This window comes from Apteryx mantelli, chromosome 22 (assembly GCF_036417845.1).
Source record: "Apteryx mantelli isolate bAptMan1 chromosome 22, bAptMan1.hap1, whole genome shotgun sequence".
Lineage (NCBI taxonomy): Eukaryota > Metazoa > Chordata > Aves > Apterygiformes > Apterygidae > Apteryx > Apteryx mantelli.
This window is the reverse complement of record NC_089999.1, coordinates 6,680,306-6,701,020: the sequence shown is the minus strand read 5'-3', so window position 1 is coordinate 6,701,020 and position 20,715 is coordinate 6,680,306. Positions and strand designations below refer to the sequence as shown.

Genomic DNA, 20,715 nt, shown 5'->3' with positions numbered 1-20,715 from the left:
AAATACAGTTTATTTTTGCTATTTAGCAAGACATTCTGATATTCAAAAACCCCATTTATCCTGAACCTAGGCAAGTTGCAGTTCTGAATATCTACAAGCAGTGAATGAAACCAGAGTCTAAAGGCTTCATTTACACCTTGTCCGGTCAAAAATTCCACTGAATGGGCATAGTGTAACAAAGCATTTGTTTCAAAAGAAATGTAGTAATATTCTTAGCAATATGGTAAACCACAAATTAGATCATGATGCTGAATGAATCACTGAAGGAAGAGCTCTTATCAGTTTCCTGGATGGAAACTTGACACTTTGCCATATACCATGCTTTTCTTTTTTTTAATAAAATTGTAAATTAATGTTTAATAGTGATGAGCAGTACTGGGTAACTTGGGCTGAAATTTCACTAGTTAAGGTTTTAATTTTTATCAGACCCTTAAATATTAGTTCCAGAATTGCCTCAGAGTCTAATCTATCAGTAAAGCCAGTAAATGCCCTAAGTGGCTGATTTGCACTAGGAAATTCTTATAAAAAAATCCTAACAGTTACTTAAAACGGGGTCTCTCTTTCAGGGGACTGCAAGTGATCTCTTGTGTAAGAACAGGGACCAAGTACCCAAAACAATGTGACCTTCTGCAGAGATACTTGAACAAAATACATCTCCTGCGTGAGCTTTTTAAAAGCATACATGCTCCAGCCTCAGCTATCTCGTGCTGCCTGAGGTAAAGTACACCTCAGGGGGGCATGAAACAAGCCACTCTGAGTTGTGGCCTTGCACGCGGTCTGGACAGAGGAATGCAGTATAAGCCTGTCACTAAGTATTCTCATTAACCTAGAAAGTTATCAAATTCATCTGGAGTTAACCAATTTGCATTTGCCTTTCATAGCTCTCTGAGACATCCTTCTGTCTTTTAGATTGGAAGAGTGAGCAGAAACGAAGGAGAAGAAGAGATGCTGTCATATGGGGGAAGCAAGTCGTCTACAGCCACCCATTTGAAGGTGGTGACTTTCATGCTCACCTCCATCTATGTGCAGGTAAAAGTGGCACTTGGAAGAAAAGGAATTTGTTTCCTACATCTGTGGAACAAGGCTCTATCTATGCAGCCACTGCTGCAGACACATGTCATTTTAGAGGTACAACTTAATGTTTTTTCCCCTCATCTTTCTTTCATTCTTTGGATCTGCTCCATACCAGAGTCTTAGCAACGGTCCACCCTCCATCAGTGCCAGTTTCTACATTCTGCAGATCTAGTTGATGAATGACTGTCCACCCCTTTGCTACTGACTGTCCCCACCCATATGCTAAGATCTCCAACTATTTTGTGCTCTTAGTGCATCTCAGAAGAGATTTCAAAGACCAGGCCTGGTGTTGTGACATGTTTTTGGAGAATAAGCTTAGTAGAATGAGCTGAAGGCCCAAATGCCACTCTTAAGCACGGCTGGTGCTTGAACACTGGACTGGGAATCTGACAAAGCTATCCTTATCAGATTTTTATCTGGTATTTCTTAAACTTGACCAGTCTGGAAATAACATTCAAACAGCCCCAGTAACAGTTATTAACACTGGATGGAGCCCATCAAGGACTGAGATATAGTACATTTTATAAACATAATGAGAACATTGTTTGACCTGAGGAATGGCTTTGGCTCAGTAAAAGTCTGAGGAGTTATGTTCTACTGCCAGAGAAGGAAGAAGTCAATTAGATCACATAAAGTACTCCATGCTAAAGAGCTTTGGTTGGCTGAAGAAAGCTGGTTTCCACAGCTATTATATGCTACGTATTTGCTTCCGGATTATCTTTAGGGAATGTCAGACTGTGCAATCAATGCAACCCTTTATGTGTACAGTGACCCCTATCTTACTTCTTGCAGAAGACCTAGAAACTCTGCGCATTTAATATTGATCAGGGCTGTAGTCCCTCTGTACTTGAAAGACCTATGTCCTATACTGTTTCTGAGGCATTAACCCAGAACTTGCTGGGAATCTCTCTAGGTACAGTAAAATCTTACTCTCTCTCCTCGGTCTCCTTTGGAACCTTTTGGCCCGGGTTGTCCTGGAGAGCCTGGTAAACCCTAGAAGAGGTGCAGAAAAGAAGGAATTAATTTCCACTGTGCATCTTTTGCATAGGTGTAGTGAATACATTTCCCAGTGATCCTCAGTTCCTGAAAACTTCATATACCCATTAAGGGATTGGGCTGGATTCTCTTTTGCCTTCAAGCCTGCCAGCCTGCATACTTAAAAAGAGAGTAAAACATAACACATGGACCTGCTCACAGTGGTGAAGGGGGCAGTTCTGCAACTTAATTGTGAACATGCACCTTATATGTTGTGTTTTAATAAGCCCTGTGTGTATCTGGTTAGTGCTCATCAATGAATGTAGGGGAAAACAGTATGTTTAATCTAGTATGTTAAAACATAGAAATGTTACAGAATTTGGTGGGGATAGAGGTGCATGCAGTGGATCCAGCTCATAAATTTGTTGGTGCAAGAAGCCACTGGAAGCTCTTGAAGATTTCCTGAACCCACGCAGGGACCTATAGCCTCTGCAGATCACTCTCTTCAGGTCTTTTAATGCACTGTATGTCACTGACGTAACATTTGGCAATGGGTCAGTATGACAAGATAGTTCTTGTTCGCAGTTAACCTGAAGAAATTTATAAACAGGTAATATGGCTAGCCTAAACCCCCCCACTATTTTTCCCCTCTTCATAATAGTCTCAGTGGGTGGCACGAGTAAGCATACATACCTGAAAATTAATTGGACTGTGCAGCGGAAATTATTTTGAAGCGATTTACTCACCCTAATAAACAATTTTCAAATTAAGCTCAATCTTTACTAATAATTTTGCTCCCTGGGCTGAATAAATCTATAAAGCAGTCACCAATGGATAAGAAGGGCATTTTCTCCAGACTTCTACTAATTGAACTGCTTTGCAGAAATCAATCCAAACTCTTAAATTACCCACCCAGTGAAGCCTCACTTGTAAGCCAGACAGGAAGAGAACAATATTGTTTGTTTATATTCCCCATGTCAGCTCCTCAGCTCTCCATAACCATATGCAAGATGCTTTTTTCCACCTTAAGTGACTCACTCACCACCTTGGACACTGTAGCAAATGAGACTACTGCTCCACTCCAAACCACTGGTGATTTAAGCTAAACCGCGTGATAACAGCCCCCAGAAACTACCACTCTCAGCATCCAGAGAAATGGGCTTGCTAGGCATCCCTGCAAGGGGCAAAGCCTCTCAGCATCTGGTTAAGTGGTCCAAGAAGACCGGGCATTAATGTTTTACGGGACTAAAGGAGCTGGGAGGCAGCAATGCTCACCATCAGTAACTGCTTAGCCACATCTCCCCACACAGGGGATTCAGAAGCTCAACCGGCTTTTGGAGGTTATCTATGCATGGTGAACAAGTTGGGGGACAAACCAGGTTTGGTCCTAGTTCAAACATGCAGCATGAGCAAAGCCCAAGTGTCCGTAGATGCCCTTTGCACTTGCCAGCCTCAACAGTGACTTTCAGTGCTTGTTTACACACAGATGTTCAAGAACACTGAATTCAATAAATCTGTCAGAAAAAATGAAAAATTTACAATGTGTGCTGCATGCGAAAAAGCCAGACTCTGCTACAGAACCTACGATTTTGCCCATGTGAATACCTTGTGTTTAATCACGTTAAACTGCATCTGTCATTTTGCTGCCAAATTTCCCACTGTGTTCATATCTATCTGGAGTTTCTCGCAGTCCTCCAGAGCATTCACTAATTGAAACGATTCTGCTACACTGGCAAAATTTCAGTAACTTGCTGTCCATTGCTTCTTCCAAGTGATTAATAAATACATAGTAAAATCTCATTTCTCTAATTTCTAGCAACCTCAAATCTCTTCATATCAGGATCTAAGTGACATTCCTCAGCTAAATTACTTAACTTCTCTCTCTCTCTCTCTCCAGTTACTTTTATGTCTTCAGTCAGCTCACATACCTTTGAAATACTTGGTGTTAACAGCTGACCCCCACATTAAGTAACATTCTTCCCCAAATTGGAGTCCCCTTGTATCAGCTAACCACCATTTTGAGCAGTTCGGCAGTTCACTATTCATCATGACTTCACTTTTTTCCATTTAACCATTTTTTTCCATCCACATGGGTACTTTCCCCTTCTCCTACCCAAAATGTTTTTGAGCAAGTTCATCACAATCCATGATTATTCCCCCACCCACAATTTTTGCATTGATAATTCATCAGTAGGACTGATGGGAATTTGCAATATTTTTACCAGAAAGTGCTATTTCTGAAAATCAGGCTCAACTACAGCAAATTCACATGGGTGCAGCGTTGTTCCTTCTGTGTGATCCACAGGAAATAACAGTATTTTTCAATGATTGTGCTGGCACAGCACAAGTCACTGTTTTGGTCTGCTTATTTTCTTTCCTGAATATTGCACCACTTCATTCCTTCAACTGCTCCTAAAGGCCATCTGTCTTGTGATGGTACAGGGTCTTTGGTGGCATCCCATGGGGGATTCAGACTGGCCAGGAAGCCTCTGTAAAATTGGGGCTTGATGTGGCGCAGGGCCATGTAGCCCTGGGGTGGGAGGCTCTCCACTGCTGAGCCCACTCGCACAAAATGTTTTGCATCAACTCAGGCCACGGTGAAGCATCTTGATGCACTGACAGTAAAATGTGTTGTTATGATTAAGGTACAAATCTGGAAAGTCAGATTATTCCAACTTCTCAACCCAATTCAAGATGAAAAACAGGTATTAAAATCACAGAATTTCACAGGGGACAAAACATCAGCTCTAAGACATACAGCACTGTCCCTCTTTCTGTAATGAGAAGATGCTTCGCATCTAACCTCTGACTCTTCCCCACCCCACCCCAAAAGCATTAAAATGCCTTACTTGCAATCCAGGGGCTCCGATAGGTCCTGGTGGCCCTTTGGGTCCTGATGCACCTGGTGGCCCTGGTGAAAATCATCATTTGAGGCAATTTTAAGGAGATTTAGAAGGAAGGACCCTTAATTCCAACCATATGCACTTCCTTTCATTGTTCTGCTTAGTCTCTTAATGGATAAGAGCCATTGATCGATCGCAGGACTACAGCATAAGCACTTTCATCACACTCTAGATTCCTGGATACCCACATCCTGATATAATATATCCCTATGCCCTAGGGAAGATCTTAGAGCTCTGGAAAGAAGAGGCGGGGGAACATAGGCAGGAAGGATGACAGCAACATGCTGCATTTCCATTTCCTTTAAAATGACAGCTTTTCAGAAATCTTAAGTAGATCCATGAAACAGCTACATCAGAGCAAGATACTGTAGTTGCTGTTTCTAAAACAGGAGGAGTCCCACAGGTGGAAAGCAAAGTCCCCAAGCCAGCTAGGGTCTGTCTCTCTGATGTTGCCAGAGAGTTGACGATGAACATTCAGGAGACCGGGTTTGGACGTAGTCGAAGGAGAGGCTGACCGTGGCAAAGCACTCTTTTGATCTCTGCATGCTCACTCCAGTAGCAAGAAGTTCTTTTTAAGGCTGTACCATAGAGCAGGGTGGTTCTGGGAAAAGTTAAACATTGCCTGAGCAGGTCAACTTGTTTCATAGTCACTTAACAGCTTCATTCCCTTTGGAAGAAAATAATTATATCTGAACAGTAGCTGTTAAATTATACCTGCAAATGGGAGACAGGATATTTGCTTAGCTCGAATTTATTAATACTCCTCTCTGCTTTCGTTGTCGCAACCCTTGAGATGAAACAATGTGGACATTATGCACATAAAGTACAGCTAAATCAGCCACAGTCATTAATGCGCCATGCAAATGTGTAAGTCAAAGAATAAATGAATTGAGGGATAAATGAAAGGCCCTATAATAAAAGGAAAAGCCTTTTCTGCAACTGATGGGAGTTCACTGCTAAATGCGCTTCGTACAGGGAAGTGCTGATGTTTGCAGGAATATTATCATTTAAGCCACTCATCAGCACTGAAAAACAGAAGACTTGCCACAGAATTCTCGTCCCAGATTCTCATCTCAGTTACGCTGGTGCAAATCTGGAGTAGCTCAAAATAGCTCCAAAGCCTGCAAAGTTTGCATAAATGTCACTGAGAACAGCTGGCCAGATTCTGCTCAGTGCAGCGCTGCTTCAAGGGACAGGATTTGCACCAGCAGCAAGAACCACTCTGCCCTCACAGAGAAATCCACTGGACAGACCATTCTTAAAGACACTCTTTGGTTATTCTCAAGATGTGTCAATAGATATCCCTCTTCCCTGCCAAAGCGGCAAGGAATCTTTGAGGTAAAATCTGCCATTACCAACAGATACGAAAACTGGTTACTTCTTCTCTACCCTTCCCCAGTCCAGGACCCACAACTCTTCTGCCCTTCCAGTGAGGGCCGCTGGCTTTCCCCTTCAGGCGGGATATCCCGCAGGAGTGAACCCTGCCAGACCATTCCCGCTCCCTGTCAGAAGCTTCTTTTGCATGTTGCCCCGTCATTACAGCTTTGCAGCTCAATTGAATTTATTACCTGGTGGCCCGACTGGGCCGGGGGCTCCCCGTGGTCCTGGCAAGCCAGCCATGATGGTGTCTATAACGGTAGAAGCCAGCTGTGGTTCTCCATCTGCATTAAAGAACAGAGTAATCAGTGTCCAACTGCACAGTCCCAGCAGGCAGGATTTCACTCCAAAATCCTCTGGCGCCTGTTGCTGGCCAAGGGCAGGCAGTGCTTTAGGATGCAAAATTTGGGCTGTTAGAGCGATTGCCCTGTGCTCTCCAAGGCTATGGGCTGTGTCCCCTAGACCTGCAGAGCTGTGGACACCCTCAGATGCACTTCTTGCTTAACCACGAAAGAGCTGTCCTTTCTGTCCAAAACTGATGTTCCTCCAGAGTCATATAAACCTACCTTTGAACTCCAAAGCAGATTAAGCATAGCTCTGCCTTGCACAGCAATAACTCACCTGAAATTTGCCATCTCTGAGACACATTTGGCTTCTGGCTACCTGACAAGTCACACAGGCACCTGGAGCTCCCCTGTATCCATCACCAATGAACTGCTGAGCAACTCTGGCAGCCTAGCACACACCCACAAGCCCAGCAAGCTCACACTGCCATCAGCAGTGGTGGAGATAACTGAGATCCGAGGATACAGGAGAGCCCAGTGGAGAGGGTGTGTTCTGCTCCCTCCACATACCCAGGAAACTCTCTTCTGCCTTTCAGGATTATTTTAGGTCTTCGTATGGCCAGTTTGGGCAGGTCCAGTGTGCTCTGGGGAACAGATGGAGATGAGAGTGCAGCAGGGAGAGGAAAGTCATCAGCAGGAATTGGAGGAATTTTGTGCTGTTGCACATGTTCCTCAGTCCATTCCTGTCAGGGATAAAAATCATCAGCCTGTAGCTGTCCATATCTTTCCTCACCCTTGTAGCCATGGGCTTGCCACTTCAAATGGTAACTGAAGAGAAAAAACAGACCTATTTTTTAAAAAAGAAAACAACCCTGCTTATTCATTGCAATTCCAAAACCAAAATCAACAACCCTATTCCCTAGAGACCTATATTGTAGCATACTAGCAGTCTGTGGGTGGTGGCAGCATCTTTCATTTGAGACTCCCAGGACACTATTTTACAGTTGCGGAAGCCAAGGTGCAAAAATTCCATGACTCACCAGGGCCCCCCAGTCACAAAGTAAGGAAGGGAACTGCCATGCCTTGGCGCTACTAAGATTCACAATCCACTCTCCTAACCAGTGCTATAGGACCAACAGCATAGTTCATCCACTGACCTGCATGAAGATGTTGGCTCCTGATCACTGGGATGGTAAACCCTCTTGACATGTCCACATTTTCCACAGCTGGAGGCCACGATGCAGGAAGAACATCTACCTTCTCCTGCCCATGATCTCAAATTTATTCTTTTTTTTTCTTTTTTCACTCATCCCTTTAAGTCATTACACTAAAATTCAGTAGCATCCTTTGCAGGTGTAAAAGACTTCATATGGCTCATTGCTATATTGATGCAAATATCAAGTGACACCAGGAAGATCAGAAGGGTGTTAGCGTACTCTGCAGGGGCACGGTCCTGCCCAAAGGGTACTCTGTGAAATCTCCAGAAATGTTAGCAGATGCATTATGAAGCCTTTTCAACCTTAGGAGCATTGAGAAGACTTTCAAGCTAGTTGTTTGAAAGCAGCTCCTAGGGAAAACTGTGAAATCTCTTTAACTGCCAGGGATGACAATATATCTCTGCAACGCTTTCCTGGCGGCAGAACAGCGTGAGATCTAGCCCAGATCCCCCTGAGAACCAAATTCCATGCCTGAAGCCTGAATGCAAACAGGTATTTCTTTGACTATTGTTTCCAGCTCCATCCATCTTCCCTTCTTCACAGCCCTGAAACAAAACAACTGACACTATTTTCATGTTCAGAAGGAAAGGTACCCAAGTGAAGTGTGTAATCCAATTAATTTGAGTTTTATTTGACCATGTCAAAATCTATCAGGGCTGGCAAGTGAGATGAAATCAGGAAATGAGCATCGAACAGTAGTGAAGGCATTTTGTTTTTAAAGACCACATGGTCAACAAAATCAGATGAACATCCAGTGGGAGGGGGAGGGAGGATTGCAAACTATCAGAATTTAATTCCCGCTGGAGGTAAGCCGAGGATAAAGATTTGGGTTATAGAACATTCCAGCCAAACATTATTATGGTGAGAGAGTTACTCCCCACAAATCCACCCATCCTGACTTCAGGTCAGTTTGACTCAAAGTTATTTAGGAAAGGTGATTCCATTACTGTGACACAAAAAAGAGCTCTGCTCAACAGCCCTGGAGCTCAGTGGCTCCTGATTTGGTCTCTGCAGCACAGGAGTATATGTTTGTAGGAGATCTGGAGTTGCTCCTTCTGCAACTGCCTGGCCATGCAAAACTCATGGAGGTCAAGGTTTCTTTCCAGGTGGGCTCTGAATGCAACATACTAAGAATAGAGCCAGATAAAAACGTGTCAAAACAAAACCCTCACTTTTTAAAGGTCTTCTTCCATATTCCTATAAAGCAGCAAGTAGAACTCAAACCTCCAGTCTTTCCTGCTCCTTATAAACAGGGGGAGACTCTGGGGCTGGAGGTTGTTGTAGCGGTCACAAATAGCTCCAGCATCATTCAGTAGCAGACGCAGGAGGAATCTTCCCTTCTCCGCTGTCTCCTGCACTGAGTCAGGCTCTGCTGGGCTCAAGGGCTGAATTTTGGATCAGTGCTTCTGCTCATACCAAAGCAAAATGCAGACAACTGTTTGTCTCATTTGAAAAGACCTTGATACATGATTTGTTCCAGGAGCTTTCAAACTCCTAGCCAAGCCAAAAGGAATAGCGTGACCAGGCCAACCCAGGTAGCCACAAGTCCCTGGGCACTCTGAGAGAGGCACGAACATCCAGCAAAGTGCAAACCTGGAACAGCGCAGAACTATCCTGAGGGAGGCAGGGAGACTTGCCCAGCCAGAAGAGCAAGGCATCTCCGAGGCACAGGCGCTAACAGCTTTGAAGGCAGTCAGTATGGTTTTCTAAATGAAATGCCATTCCCTTCCCCTCTCCTTTCCCTTAGCTTCCTCTGCTCTGTTCTCTCTTCCTCGGGACCCTTCCTGGGAAGGCTCTGCACAGCAGCAGGCTCTGGTTTGCAGATCTCTGCGCTATGCTCTTTTTCACCAATGACATGCCGGGCACATAGGCACGTCTTCTTCTGTGCCTCAGTCTCCCCTTGCCCTCCCTGTAAAGTAGATTAATCGTTATTTTATACGTCATTTGCAAACTCAAATCTTTGAAATGTAAGAAAACAGAGCCCTCAATTGAGTGCAAGCTCCGTTCTTTTCTCCCTTTCGCCCTAAAATGTTTCTTAGTTTTAACAGGAGAAATAGGACTGAGCTGAAAGAGGACTTAAGACCACATACCTGAGCCACTTATTTTTAAGCAGTAGAGAAAGCGAGTGATCCTTGCAGCAGCAGCCACAGCAGCGGGATAGGGCAGTTTAGCTTCTGGCCTGTGTCTAATGTTTCTGACTAAGGGATAAATTCCCCCATTATAGGCTTGATTTGTTGAGACAGGATGGAAATGAAGTAATCCTGTCTTAATTTCTTTCTGCTACCTGATCTGGAGAGAGACAACTGGGACCAATTTCTTCACCGCAGCATAGTGAAACTGTGAGAAAATAGTTGTCTCCCCATTTTTGGCTTCTGTCTGCTGATAAACATTGCCAACAGGAACTTGTTGCGATTAATGAAGGCACATGCATTAACCATGTTCAGGCGGAACCAAATACTGTACTACTACTACTAATAATAATAATCTGATACAGCTTTCTTACATCTCCGTGGGTGCACATGCCCATTACCAGGAATATGCTTCCCTCTGCTGTCAGCAGCTGGAATCTTATGTTTATAGTTTTCAGATGTGTTCCATTAAAATAAATAAATAAATAAAAACCTATCTGGGATTTACAAGGCTAAGTTTTATTGGTTGTTGAGGATCAGCTTTCCACCAGCCTTTGGTAGGCAAAATCAGCTACCACAAAGACAAAATGGTAAGTTTTAGGAAAATATGGTCTTGATATTGCACTAATTCTATCATGACCACATAGATGACTTATATTGGCAGTGAGACTTGTATTAAGAAAAATTCTGAAAAAGAGAGAAATTGTCATAGTTTCAGCCCAGATCCTAGGATGTCAGTACACCAATAAAGCCGGGTTGCTCCACTTGTCTAATGCAGTGTTTGCTGTAGACACCTACATGCCACCTCTGTGGATTAACAGAGAGCCCTGCCTTGTAAGGACTGACTTGATCTGCAGAAACAGGATGAACGGGTCCTATCTATACCACCCCAGCAGACTGCCCTGATGCTTGCATCAGCTTCCAAGTCTCACGTTTCTCAGGTGAAGTGACCAGCTTAGAGGAGACAACGATGCCCGGCTCACCTACCCACCAAAACCTACGAGAGAAGGCAGGTGCGACTCCAAAAAGTATGAACCGGAGATGGAAAAGAAAAAGATTTCTCAGTTTTCAGATGTGAGGTTTAGGATAAAGATGTCGGTGGTTATCAGAGGTCACAGCAGGTGCACAAAGGCAAAGATCCTGTGCTGTCTGCTGTGTCCAAGTACCACTTAGTGTGTATCATTCAAAAGTAACACTCAGATTTGTTTAACCAGTCCTCTGCAATATAAAACACCAGGGAGTGTAGAGTTTTTTGCTTCTTAAATGACCCTGACTATAAATCCAGGAGAGAGCTTAAGTGCTCAAACAGTCATGGCCAGACTCTGTAACAGCAATATTTTAATTCCACACAGGATTAGGCCTTAATTTTGAAACCTCTAGACTATATCAGTTCTCTAGTTCTTCCAAGAGTAGATAAATCAAGCCTCAGCAGCACACACCGCGGAGACAGGGTCCTGGCTACCCTCTCTGCATACCAAGAAATCCATCATAGACGTGGAGAAAAACGACAGGTCTGCCCAAGGGCTGTAACAGCCACCGTTTGCTCAGGGCCCCCACGTTTCTGTGCAAGCCTGTTGCTGCCCACTGGTGGCAGAGTTCACACAGATAAACCTCATTTATCCACATCCCATTCTGGGACAATACAAGAGTTTACCCTTCTTGTGCACCAGCTGGGAAGGCCATGCAGTGCCATTATGCGCTTCTTAATTTCTCCACTATCTTGCAAGAAAGAGCTTAATTGAAAGGTGGTTGGAGGGAGGGGGCAGTGGCAGTATCAAAATCATCCTTGAGGATCCTTTGGAATAAAATGCTAAATCAAGAGCGGTCCCATCCGATACAGGCACTATTTGGTGTGATTCTGTGAAGTGACTGTAATGGAAAACCTTCTGGTTATACGGCTCCTGAATGCAGCAGCTCAGTCTACATTTTGCTAAGAACTTGGGTATTGAACCACAATTAATTTAATCCTGCCCATACGCTCTAAATAATTGAATACAGAACAGAGCTGTTAAAATCCTCCCAAATTAAAAATACATCCGCTCACTTTCACAAAAAGCAGTCTGGAGAGGAGAGTGGGTGGAAGAAAAAGGAAGGCTCTAGAAAACTGTCAGACACAGGGAGATTTGCTAATCCTTGGTTGTAATTAATATAAGTCAGCTTTGAAGCTGGAGGTGAGCGGAGCAGCTGGGGAAAAGGCACAGCTGAAGTCTGGGGGAAGGGAGAGCGGAGACTAAGCGGAGCCGAGGCTCCCAAGCTTTACAAGCCAAGGGGGAGATACGGCTGAGCTGCGCTGTGTCGTTATTAGACACTAGCAACGGAAGACTGTGCCGGAAGAAATCCGATCAAGCCCAATTCTGAGAGCGCTCAGATAAGAGCACATGATGTGCCTTTCCTAGACAGCCTTTTCTTGCCCTGTACAACACAGATCAAATCAAGTAAATAGATTTTTTAATCACCATAGGCTCAAAAATATCCTGTCCCTCTAGCTATAAGGAAGGGACAAATCACTGCCTTCGTTTGGGCATTCAAGCTTGCAGGTCTGTGTTTTGCATGGATGCCAGAGAATGTTGCTATATCAAAAAACACAGGTGGGGACATGTGTCTGCAGGGGCAGGAAAGGAGCTGCATTTAACAGATGCCCGCGTTAGGTTATATAACTTCAGCGCTGCAAACCTGTGGTGCTCATTCATTTCTGGGAAACCCTGGCTGCTGTAACGCTGCACCAGCGGCCCCAGGAGGTCTCACAAGAGTGCAGTTTCATTGCACCAGGATCTAACCAGTCATACATGCCATATATCTCTACCCACATCTCATAGATGATACCGCTGGAGCCCTACCGCTTCGTTAGGGACCCTCTTCACAGCAGCTACCCTAGTCTGCATGAAGCAAGCCTACAGGAGGCCATGTCACCTCCTCAAAGCTATGTTGAGCCTAGAAAACCAGGCACAGGGAACATAAATCCCCCCTCAAACCCTATTCCCTGCTGATGCTTCTTCATCTGTACAAAAAATGTGTCTGCCCATTCTGCTGATGTACCAGAAAAAAGGCGAACAGAGGAGGAAACTTACTTTCTTTTTCAGCTGTAGGCTGGAGTGAGTAGAGAACCCCTTGTTGGAAGGTAAGAGGGAGGCTTGGGGTAGCCGGTGGCCCTGGAGGACCTGGGGGACCCGGGATCCCGGTTTCTCCTGGAAGTCCTCTTGGTCCTTGAGGTCCCAGCAGTCCTGTGCAGAAGCAGAAGAGGACCTGTTAGTATACTTGTGGATGTGCTAATGGATGCCACCATGCAAAAAGCCAGGGAGAAGCCCATCAACTCTTTGAAAGAAGAGTCTAAATAGGGATGCTTCCTCCAGGACAGAAGAGAAAAGCTACCTGAAAATTGAGCCAGCATTAATAGATGTGGTGGAGATGGAAAACATGCAGAGAGAAACCAGAGAGTGGAAAGGCAATTTGGTCTCAGAATTGTTTCTGTTAAGCAAAAGAAGCCTCTCAGCCGTTCCCAGTGTGGTCTCAGAATATCACAGCCACAATATGTTTGCCCTACTAGGAACAGAGGATTTCTGTCCTGAACTGGAATTGTGGGGATTGGGGACCAACTAAATATGGAAAATTGGGAAACTGTTCCTATTTCCCTTTAGCTTCTTCCTCTGCAAAGCAGATGGCTTCACTTGCCTCAAAGGTGTTGCAAAGCTTAATTCCTCAAAGAGTAAAATCTACCCCCTTCCCTGAGGCTGTAGAAGAAACCAAGGCTGCAAGGCTTGAAATCAAGTGCAGATCCTTCTCTTCCCTTCCACTTACACCTGTATGTCACCCTGCTGCTGGGAAAGCACAGAAAGAGCAGCAGAAGCCCAGCCAGTCCAGGCACAGATCAGTTCTGCTTCCTTTGGAGCTTGGAAGGCTCTCATTTCATCCTGAAAAACCAAAAGGCAGACACATCCCTGGCCAGACTTTAGCCATTGTCAGGATGCCAGAAAATGCCAAGAGGCGCTTAGGACTGCTCTCATATTGAAGGCATGCTCCAAGTTCCAAATTTTTCCTGAGCTCAGCCTTGCAAATGCATAGAGAGCACAGAGGCTGAGGTCTGGCAGCTATTGTGTAACATTGCTTCCATCAAAAGATTCAGGAATATTTTCGGGATGGAGAAAATCTCCCAGCTCCAGAACGGGTATGCTCTGAAAGAATGGTCTCATAACCTTTTCACCTTACTATACAATAGCATCATCTGTTTGACATCCTGCCCTGCGACAGTTTGACACAAACGGCAACTCTTTTTTCCTCAGGTAGGGAAGAAGGGGAGTTAAAGCAGGCCTAGCAGTGAGAGGGTTAAACAGGGAATGCTCTTCTCTGAAGGCTGACAGATCAGAGACGGGTTTTTACAGCTCCCAAACAGGATGAGGAAACATGATCCTGCTCTGCTGCTTTCTGGGATAAGCTCTCCCCAGCTCCATGGGAAGTCCCAGGGAATAGTGCTGCTGACTGCCCAGCTCTGAGAGCCACTGGCTGATTTCAGCACCCAGGGGACTAGCAGGAATAGACTCAACAGGAACTGAAGATGTTCAGCTTCTTGTGCGCCCAGGCCTTTTATGATCTATTTGCACTGAGAATTTGCACAAAGTGAAAAGATCGCTATTCTGTTGACCAAGAGACTCCTCTGGGACTTACCTGGTGGTCCTGCCGGGCCCCTCTCACCGGGTTGACCCTTCTCGCCTTTTGGTCCTGGCGGTCCTGGGAGACCAGTTGGTCCAACTGGGCCTGGAGGCCCCACCTGTCCTGGCAGGCCTGCAAACATATATAATAAAAATCAGGGCTCAGGGATTTGCAGCTTCCACATTTGGATCCAGTTCCCACCCTACATGTGGGACAGTCAACCTGAGGCACAAAACCGAGTCCCCTAGGCATTCATCCAAACTCTCTGCACTTCTCAGAGCAAAGCAATAATTCCAAAATATTAGACCCCCCTGAAAGATTCCCCTTTCCCTCCTTCTTTTTGCTTATTCTGGAGATATATCCAAATTATTTTTTTCTTACAAAAATCCATCTCTAATCCATGGGAAGACTGAAAAAAGGATATTTCAAAGGTTTCATGTGCACGTGTGTGGGGGGTATGTGTGTGCATGTACCCTTGTTTAATTCTATCAGTACCTTTAATTCTATCATCAGTAAAGGTCTGGTTTAATTTGAGTATTGAACACTGAGTTAAGGTAGGGTTTTCATTTGGAGCAATTTGCTTACCCACAGGACACAAACTGCAGACTTTTCTATGAGCACTGGGGCTCCTTTAATGGATCTGGGCTGAGAGCTCACCCGACACATGCTGTGTTTGGCAAGCTCAGGCAGGTGAGCAGGAGCCCATCGAGGAGAACACCACCATTTGTTCAGAGCATCGCAAACAGCTTCTTCCCCCCTACCAAAAACCCCACAACACACCTGGAGCCTTCTTGCAGCAAATCCTTCCCAGCACACAGGAAAGAACAGCAGAAATACTGACTGTTTTGCAAGCACAACACACTGTGCTGCTGAGCATGGGTCAAAGCATCTCCTCACTTGTATAAATCAGCCTCAATCATCCAGTTCAACCTTTATAACTCAATCCTGCAAACTTCTGCAGACAAAGAGCAATCGTTTTTTGCTAGCATCCTCAATCACGCTGCTGCAGCGGAGCTTTAAAGAAGCTGGCACTTACTTCCCTGAAGGTGGAAAGCGCTAACAGAAAGACTAGAAGATGCAGTGCTGAGTAATGTGTCAGGCAAATGCTCATACTGGTGACAAATGGTGTTACCAGCATAAAAGAGACAAGTGCAAAAGGGAAAAGAGAGAGGGAAGGATTCAGGGAAAAAGGGGGAGGAAAATGAATAGGCCAAATCTTCAGCCGGCATAAATCAGCACTGCTGCAGTGACATTGCTTTCAGAGAGCTGAAGCCCATGGAAAGCACTTATCCTCCAAAAATGTGAAAGAAAAAGCTATGGGAAAAATTTAAAAAGGTAGTGGGTGAATATCCTACTGCTGGAGACCAAAACAGGCCTGCAGAGTCCTGGATTTCCTTCCTGGCCTTGTCATTAACCTGCAACATAATCTCTGTTCTTCTTTCCTTCCCCAAGATCTTCTCTATTTAGAGCCTGTATTCGTACGGAGCTTAGCAAGGCGATGCCCTGAACATCAGCGGCAGCTCTCGGTGCCCCTGGCAGGCAACACCAGTCGGTAAGAGCGGTGATTCTCCTGCCGCGCAGCGCATGCCCCCCTCGCTCTCACTACTTGCCCTTTGGCAGTGCCGTCCACCCTGTTGTGCGGGGGGAAGCGAAGGTCTCAAAGATGATAAAGCTGGTGTTCAGCCTCGCTAACCAGAGCAGCCCACGAACAAATAAAAGCCCAAGAAGAAACCCAGCCGCCCTGTAGCTGTGAGGCTCTGGATCGCTGAGGACTCCTGACCACAGGAGCCTTCTGGTTTTTGGGCAAGACCATGCACAGGACTGGGCATAGCGACATTTTGTGCTTTAAAAGAGGAAAATAGTAGATTACATTCACTTACCCTGTGGTATTAGCTGTTCCTCTGCACCTCTGCGTCCTTTAGGCTCTAATTAACAGGGTTGGGGTAAAAAAAAAAAAAAAAAAAAAAAAAAAAAAAAAAAAAAAAAAAAAGAAAGAAAAAGAGAGAGAGTTATGAAAAATTAGGTCTCTTGCTGCCAACTGGCTCAGGCAGAGCATATATATTTTCTTAATGCTCAGTAAAATGTATCCTGTTGATTAACAAGCTGATCAGAAGGGCCAGCAGTGCAGCTGTCTCAACAGCTCTGATTGCTTTTAAACGATTGTCTATTCTCAGCCCTGTCAGTCACTGAAGAAATAGCTACCCTAATAAACAGTAGCAAGTTTTCCTGGACCTCAGCCTGGAAAGGCGTCAGCCAGCTCCGAGCTATCCGGTCATTCGGAAACCCGCCCGCCATTCAAAGCATCGGGTCCCCATCGACCCTCTTGGTGTCAGGCACCAACATCCTGCCCTTAGTCCATCGGTTTTGGAAACTCATGGTGTGGAAGCTGGGATTTGGATTTGCTTTGGCTGAAAAAGTAAAAGCAGGACAAAGTAGGCAATATTTCACAAAAACCTCTGGGTAAGGGAACGGGAGGGACATAAGCATAGCTTTCCACAGCCCCAAATCACACAAAACACTCAGTTTTGACTTTGCCCTAATCTGAGGTCACATTTGTTGAAAGATCTCCTGAGGTCTGCCATCCCTTTACGTGAACCTGGGCCAGCTTTGTGCCACAAATTAAAGCGCAGTGTTGAAATCACGCAAAAGGGGCAGTCCCCTGCCATCCTAGACCAACGGCCTGAAATTCCCTACATTTCAGCAAAATCCACAGTGCGTTTTTTGGCTGGCTTTGAACTGTAAATACAAACTGACATGAGGAGGGAAGGAAGCCCAATGGGGACCCAAACGCAGGAAATATCCCCACAGCTCCTGAGCAAAGCAAGAGCTGGATTCTGCCGAGCGTGGGGTGGCAGCAGCGGGGGGAGATCACGTGTCAATAAACAACTTAACTGATGACTTCCGATCGCTGAAAGATGCTGTCCTGACCTAAGATGGCCCAGTGCAGGCCTGATGCCCAGTTATTATGCTGCAGTTGCTATTCTGCACTAGGTTAAATAAACCCCGGTTGGAACAATAAAGGGTAGCAATGAGTGAGGACTACACCTGGCACGTGTTTTTTGGAGGTGACCTCTAGCTACCTCCTGGATTCACTGCTGGGTGGAGGGTGCTGATACAGGATCTGCATCAGCCTGATGCAGCCTCTACAGGAAAACAATTCTGCTTCACAGCACTGCCTGGGAGAGGGGCAATTCCCCGCTCCTTGCCGAGCGCGGAGAGACTATCGTGTGGAGGGAGCCTCAGGGAGGAGAAGACTTTTAAGTGGGAGGGGCAGAGCCGTCAGTACTTTTGCTGGATTGACTTTAGTACAATGAAGTGCAGGTGCAGAGACACTGCAACAGCAAAAAATAAATGACATGGAGAAGGCGGAACGAGCATATAATGGACACCGGGGGAAACGGCTTAAATTCAGTTCCTGGCAGCCGTCACTGTGGTTCTGAAAATACTTTGCAGAACATATTGTTAGCGAACCTCCCTCCATGTTGTGGTATCCTGTCAAATTATAAACATGGATGACATCTGGTCTATGCTGGTTGCTCCAAGTCTGCTGCAGTCATGAAGGGCTGCCATAATAAACTGCTCTGACCAAAAAAAAAAAAAAAAAAAAAGGCAAAGCAGGCCCTATAGAGGATAAAAACTTCCCTGGGAGCAGGCAAAGCGACTGACAGACAGGGCTTTGGAAGCAGAGAGCAGGAATCTTGAAACGAGAACACTAAGGTCAAGGAAATTCAATGCGTGGTAATCTGTCTAGCCAAGTAGGCTCAGAGGGAGATTTCTCAGAAGTGTATTTTTTTTTCATGCCACAAGAGGGATCATAAAACAGCCCATTGTGTTTATGGTAAATTTAAAAAATATAATGCATAGTGCAACTGATGTTGCCGTTCATGGGAAAAATGCTCCTCCTTATAAACCCAAGAGTTACCCCTACCACAACCTTCTGCTTTCCCCCTCTGCTCCCTGCCAGGGAAACGCTATATTTGACGCTCAGGAGGTGAGTATTAATTGCCCCTCTGCGATCGCCCTGGCTCTCCGGAGTTTCTTCAGGAATGTCTCAATCTGTCTGTGCCTGAAAATCCACAGCCTTCGGACATGCACACTGAAAGACACAGGCAGGCATATTGGTCCTACCGAGGGTAATGGAAATTCTGCTTTCCTGAGACCACAACTGAGCTCTTGGTGCACTCTTGTGCCAACAGAAATAGAGGTTAGTGACAGACCGTTAAGGCTGGCAAAACGGAGCTTAAAACGTTACGTTCAAAGCTGAGCCGCTCGCTTCCTGAGACATGGCTGCTTTGTGCTGGTTGGACCAGAGGAAGGGGTAGAGACCTGAAGAGAAAAGCAGAAGGTTGCTCTCCTCCCCGAGGGGTAATCCTCACTACTGCAAGAGCCACAGGAAGAGGCCATGAGGAAACTGTGTTCAGCTCCCCGCGGCTAAACCGATGGTTTGAGGTGGGATCAGTGAGGATTAAATTCCCTCTTTGTCCATGAATCTGCATGTGTGTTGGCGCGTGATCACCGTCGGGTTCACAGCTCGGCACAGAGGGAGGGACGTGAGGCGACATTAAAATCTGAGATTGAATAGTCCCTGGTTTGGAGGAATCCTGGCCGTAAAGCTAAATAGCGCTGGTTCTGCCCCTAAAACAGAGGCTGGAAGTTCTCAAAATGCCTCTCCGCAGGGCGTTTTTCATGCTGAGCGCACTCCCGCCTCACTGTGAACATTTGCAGCCGGGCCAAAGCTATGGTGCCTATGAGGGCACAACACGAGCCGCAGCCAGGGAGCCGTTGATGCCTGCAACGCCACCTGCTCTGCGCTCGGCACAGAGGAGCACGAGGCCCGAGCGCTGCGGCTTGTATCCACAGCTCCCTCCTGCCTCAAACGCATGGGAGCAACTGTCCGTACGCCCGCAAAAAAGAGAAATCACCCATCTGAAAATCTTAACCCTCTTCTTCCTTATAGAATAGAGGGAAAGAGCTGCCAGTGATTCCTGCAGACCCTTCTCCCATGCAGGTTCAGTACTACGTTGGATCGACACGGCCTCTTTTTTAGCTGCCCTACAGGAATCGTGCATGGAGGCTGGGTGAAGAGTAGGAGGTTGTGCTTACCCACGGATCCCACTGTTTTCCTCAAGACAGTCCCAGGTTTTAGCAGAGGAAAGGCATCCGGCAGCAAATCGTCATACCACGTGGCTGTGGTTCCAGCGATTGGCAGGTTGTTTTCTAAAGGCGGGCTTCGCTCGGCAGCTTCGAGCAGAAGAATCTAGATAGGAAAAAGAGGAAGGAAAACAGAGTCAGCAGGATGGCTCCATGCATGAGCTCACTTCTGAGAGGTGCAGAGGTCTTGAGACTCCTCTCCTTGCCAGCAGGAGCTGTGGATAACTGCACATCACAGACTGCAGCATTTCAGTGTTAAAGCTCCTTTAGCTTTCTGGCAACCGGCAGTAATTAGTTTAAGAAGCTGCTGTAATAAATTCCAAGAGGTTCCCACACGAAGCTGCACACCCTCCTTAGAGGGTGCTTCGCTGCTTGCAGAGATATTCGGCATCGCATGGGATTGTCTCCTTGGTGAGAAGACCAGAGCGGGTTTTAGGGGACAGAGCCTGTCTCTTCTAGGTTACCTGTTCAAACCCAGAGTCATCAGGTCAGAAATTACTGAAAGCTGATACAAGCCGAAGGGCAGTAGGATGCCTTGGGTAACAAACGGAGGTGCTTCAGGACAAGCTCTGGCTGAAAGTCAAAGCCCAAATGCTGGCCAAATTAAAGAAGCTGGAGAACACGAAGCTTTTAAAGAGCTGAAGTGTTTTAATTTGGGAGTGAATAAAAAAGAGCTAGGCAATTTCCTCAAAGCACTCTCCTTAGCAGTAATAGGATAGAGTCACAACCGTTTCTGTATCTTGTAAACACTACCTTCAAATAAATCCACATCCCAGTGTGTGTCCCTGAGCTATTTGGGCCATTTACAACCTAAGCTCCTTGGCAAAGTGATCCTGTTCTCCCTCTGTGGTTTAGACCCCTGTTCATCAAGCTGTGCTTCCCTGGCCACTGGTGGCCTACACAAGACTGGGAGTCGGTCTGCAAAAAGCCTAAATGCTCACGAGAAGTGCAGGAACCTAGA

The 20,715-nt window shown here is 45.8% G+C and overlaps 1 protein-coding gene across 6 annotated transcripts in view; it reads right to left on the bottom strand.

Moving 5' to 3' along the window:
* The window catches only part of COL26A1 (collagen type XXVI alpha 1 chain), a 187,822-nt gene that overhangs the window by 13,147 nt on the left and 153,960 nt on the right, over positions 1–20,715 (bottom strand). For all 6 annotated transcript variants that reach the window (XM_013958250.2, XM_013958252.2, XM_013958254.2 and 3 more), the window contains 7 exons: positions 19,707–19,860; positions 16,484–16,528; positions 14,619–14,735; positions 13,028–13,180; positions 6,521–6,613; positions 4,899–4,960; positions 2,005–2,067 (listed from right to left, as the gene is read on the bottom strand). In XM_013958250.2, the coding sequence (XP_013813704.2) occupies positions 2,005–2,067; positions 4,899–4,960; positions 6,521–6,613; positions 13,028–13,180; positions 14,619–14,735; positions 16,484–16,528; positions 19,707–19,860 (687 nt within the window). The remainder of the gene's footprint in view (positions 1–2,004; positions 2,068–4,898; positions 4,961–6,520; positions 6,614–13,027; positions 13,181–14,618; positions 14,736–16,483; positions 16,529–19,706; positions 19,861–20,715) is intronic.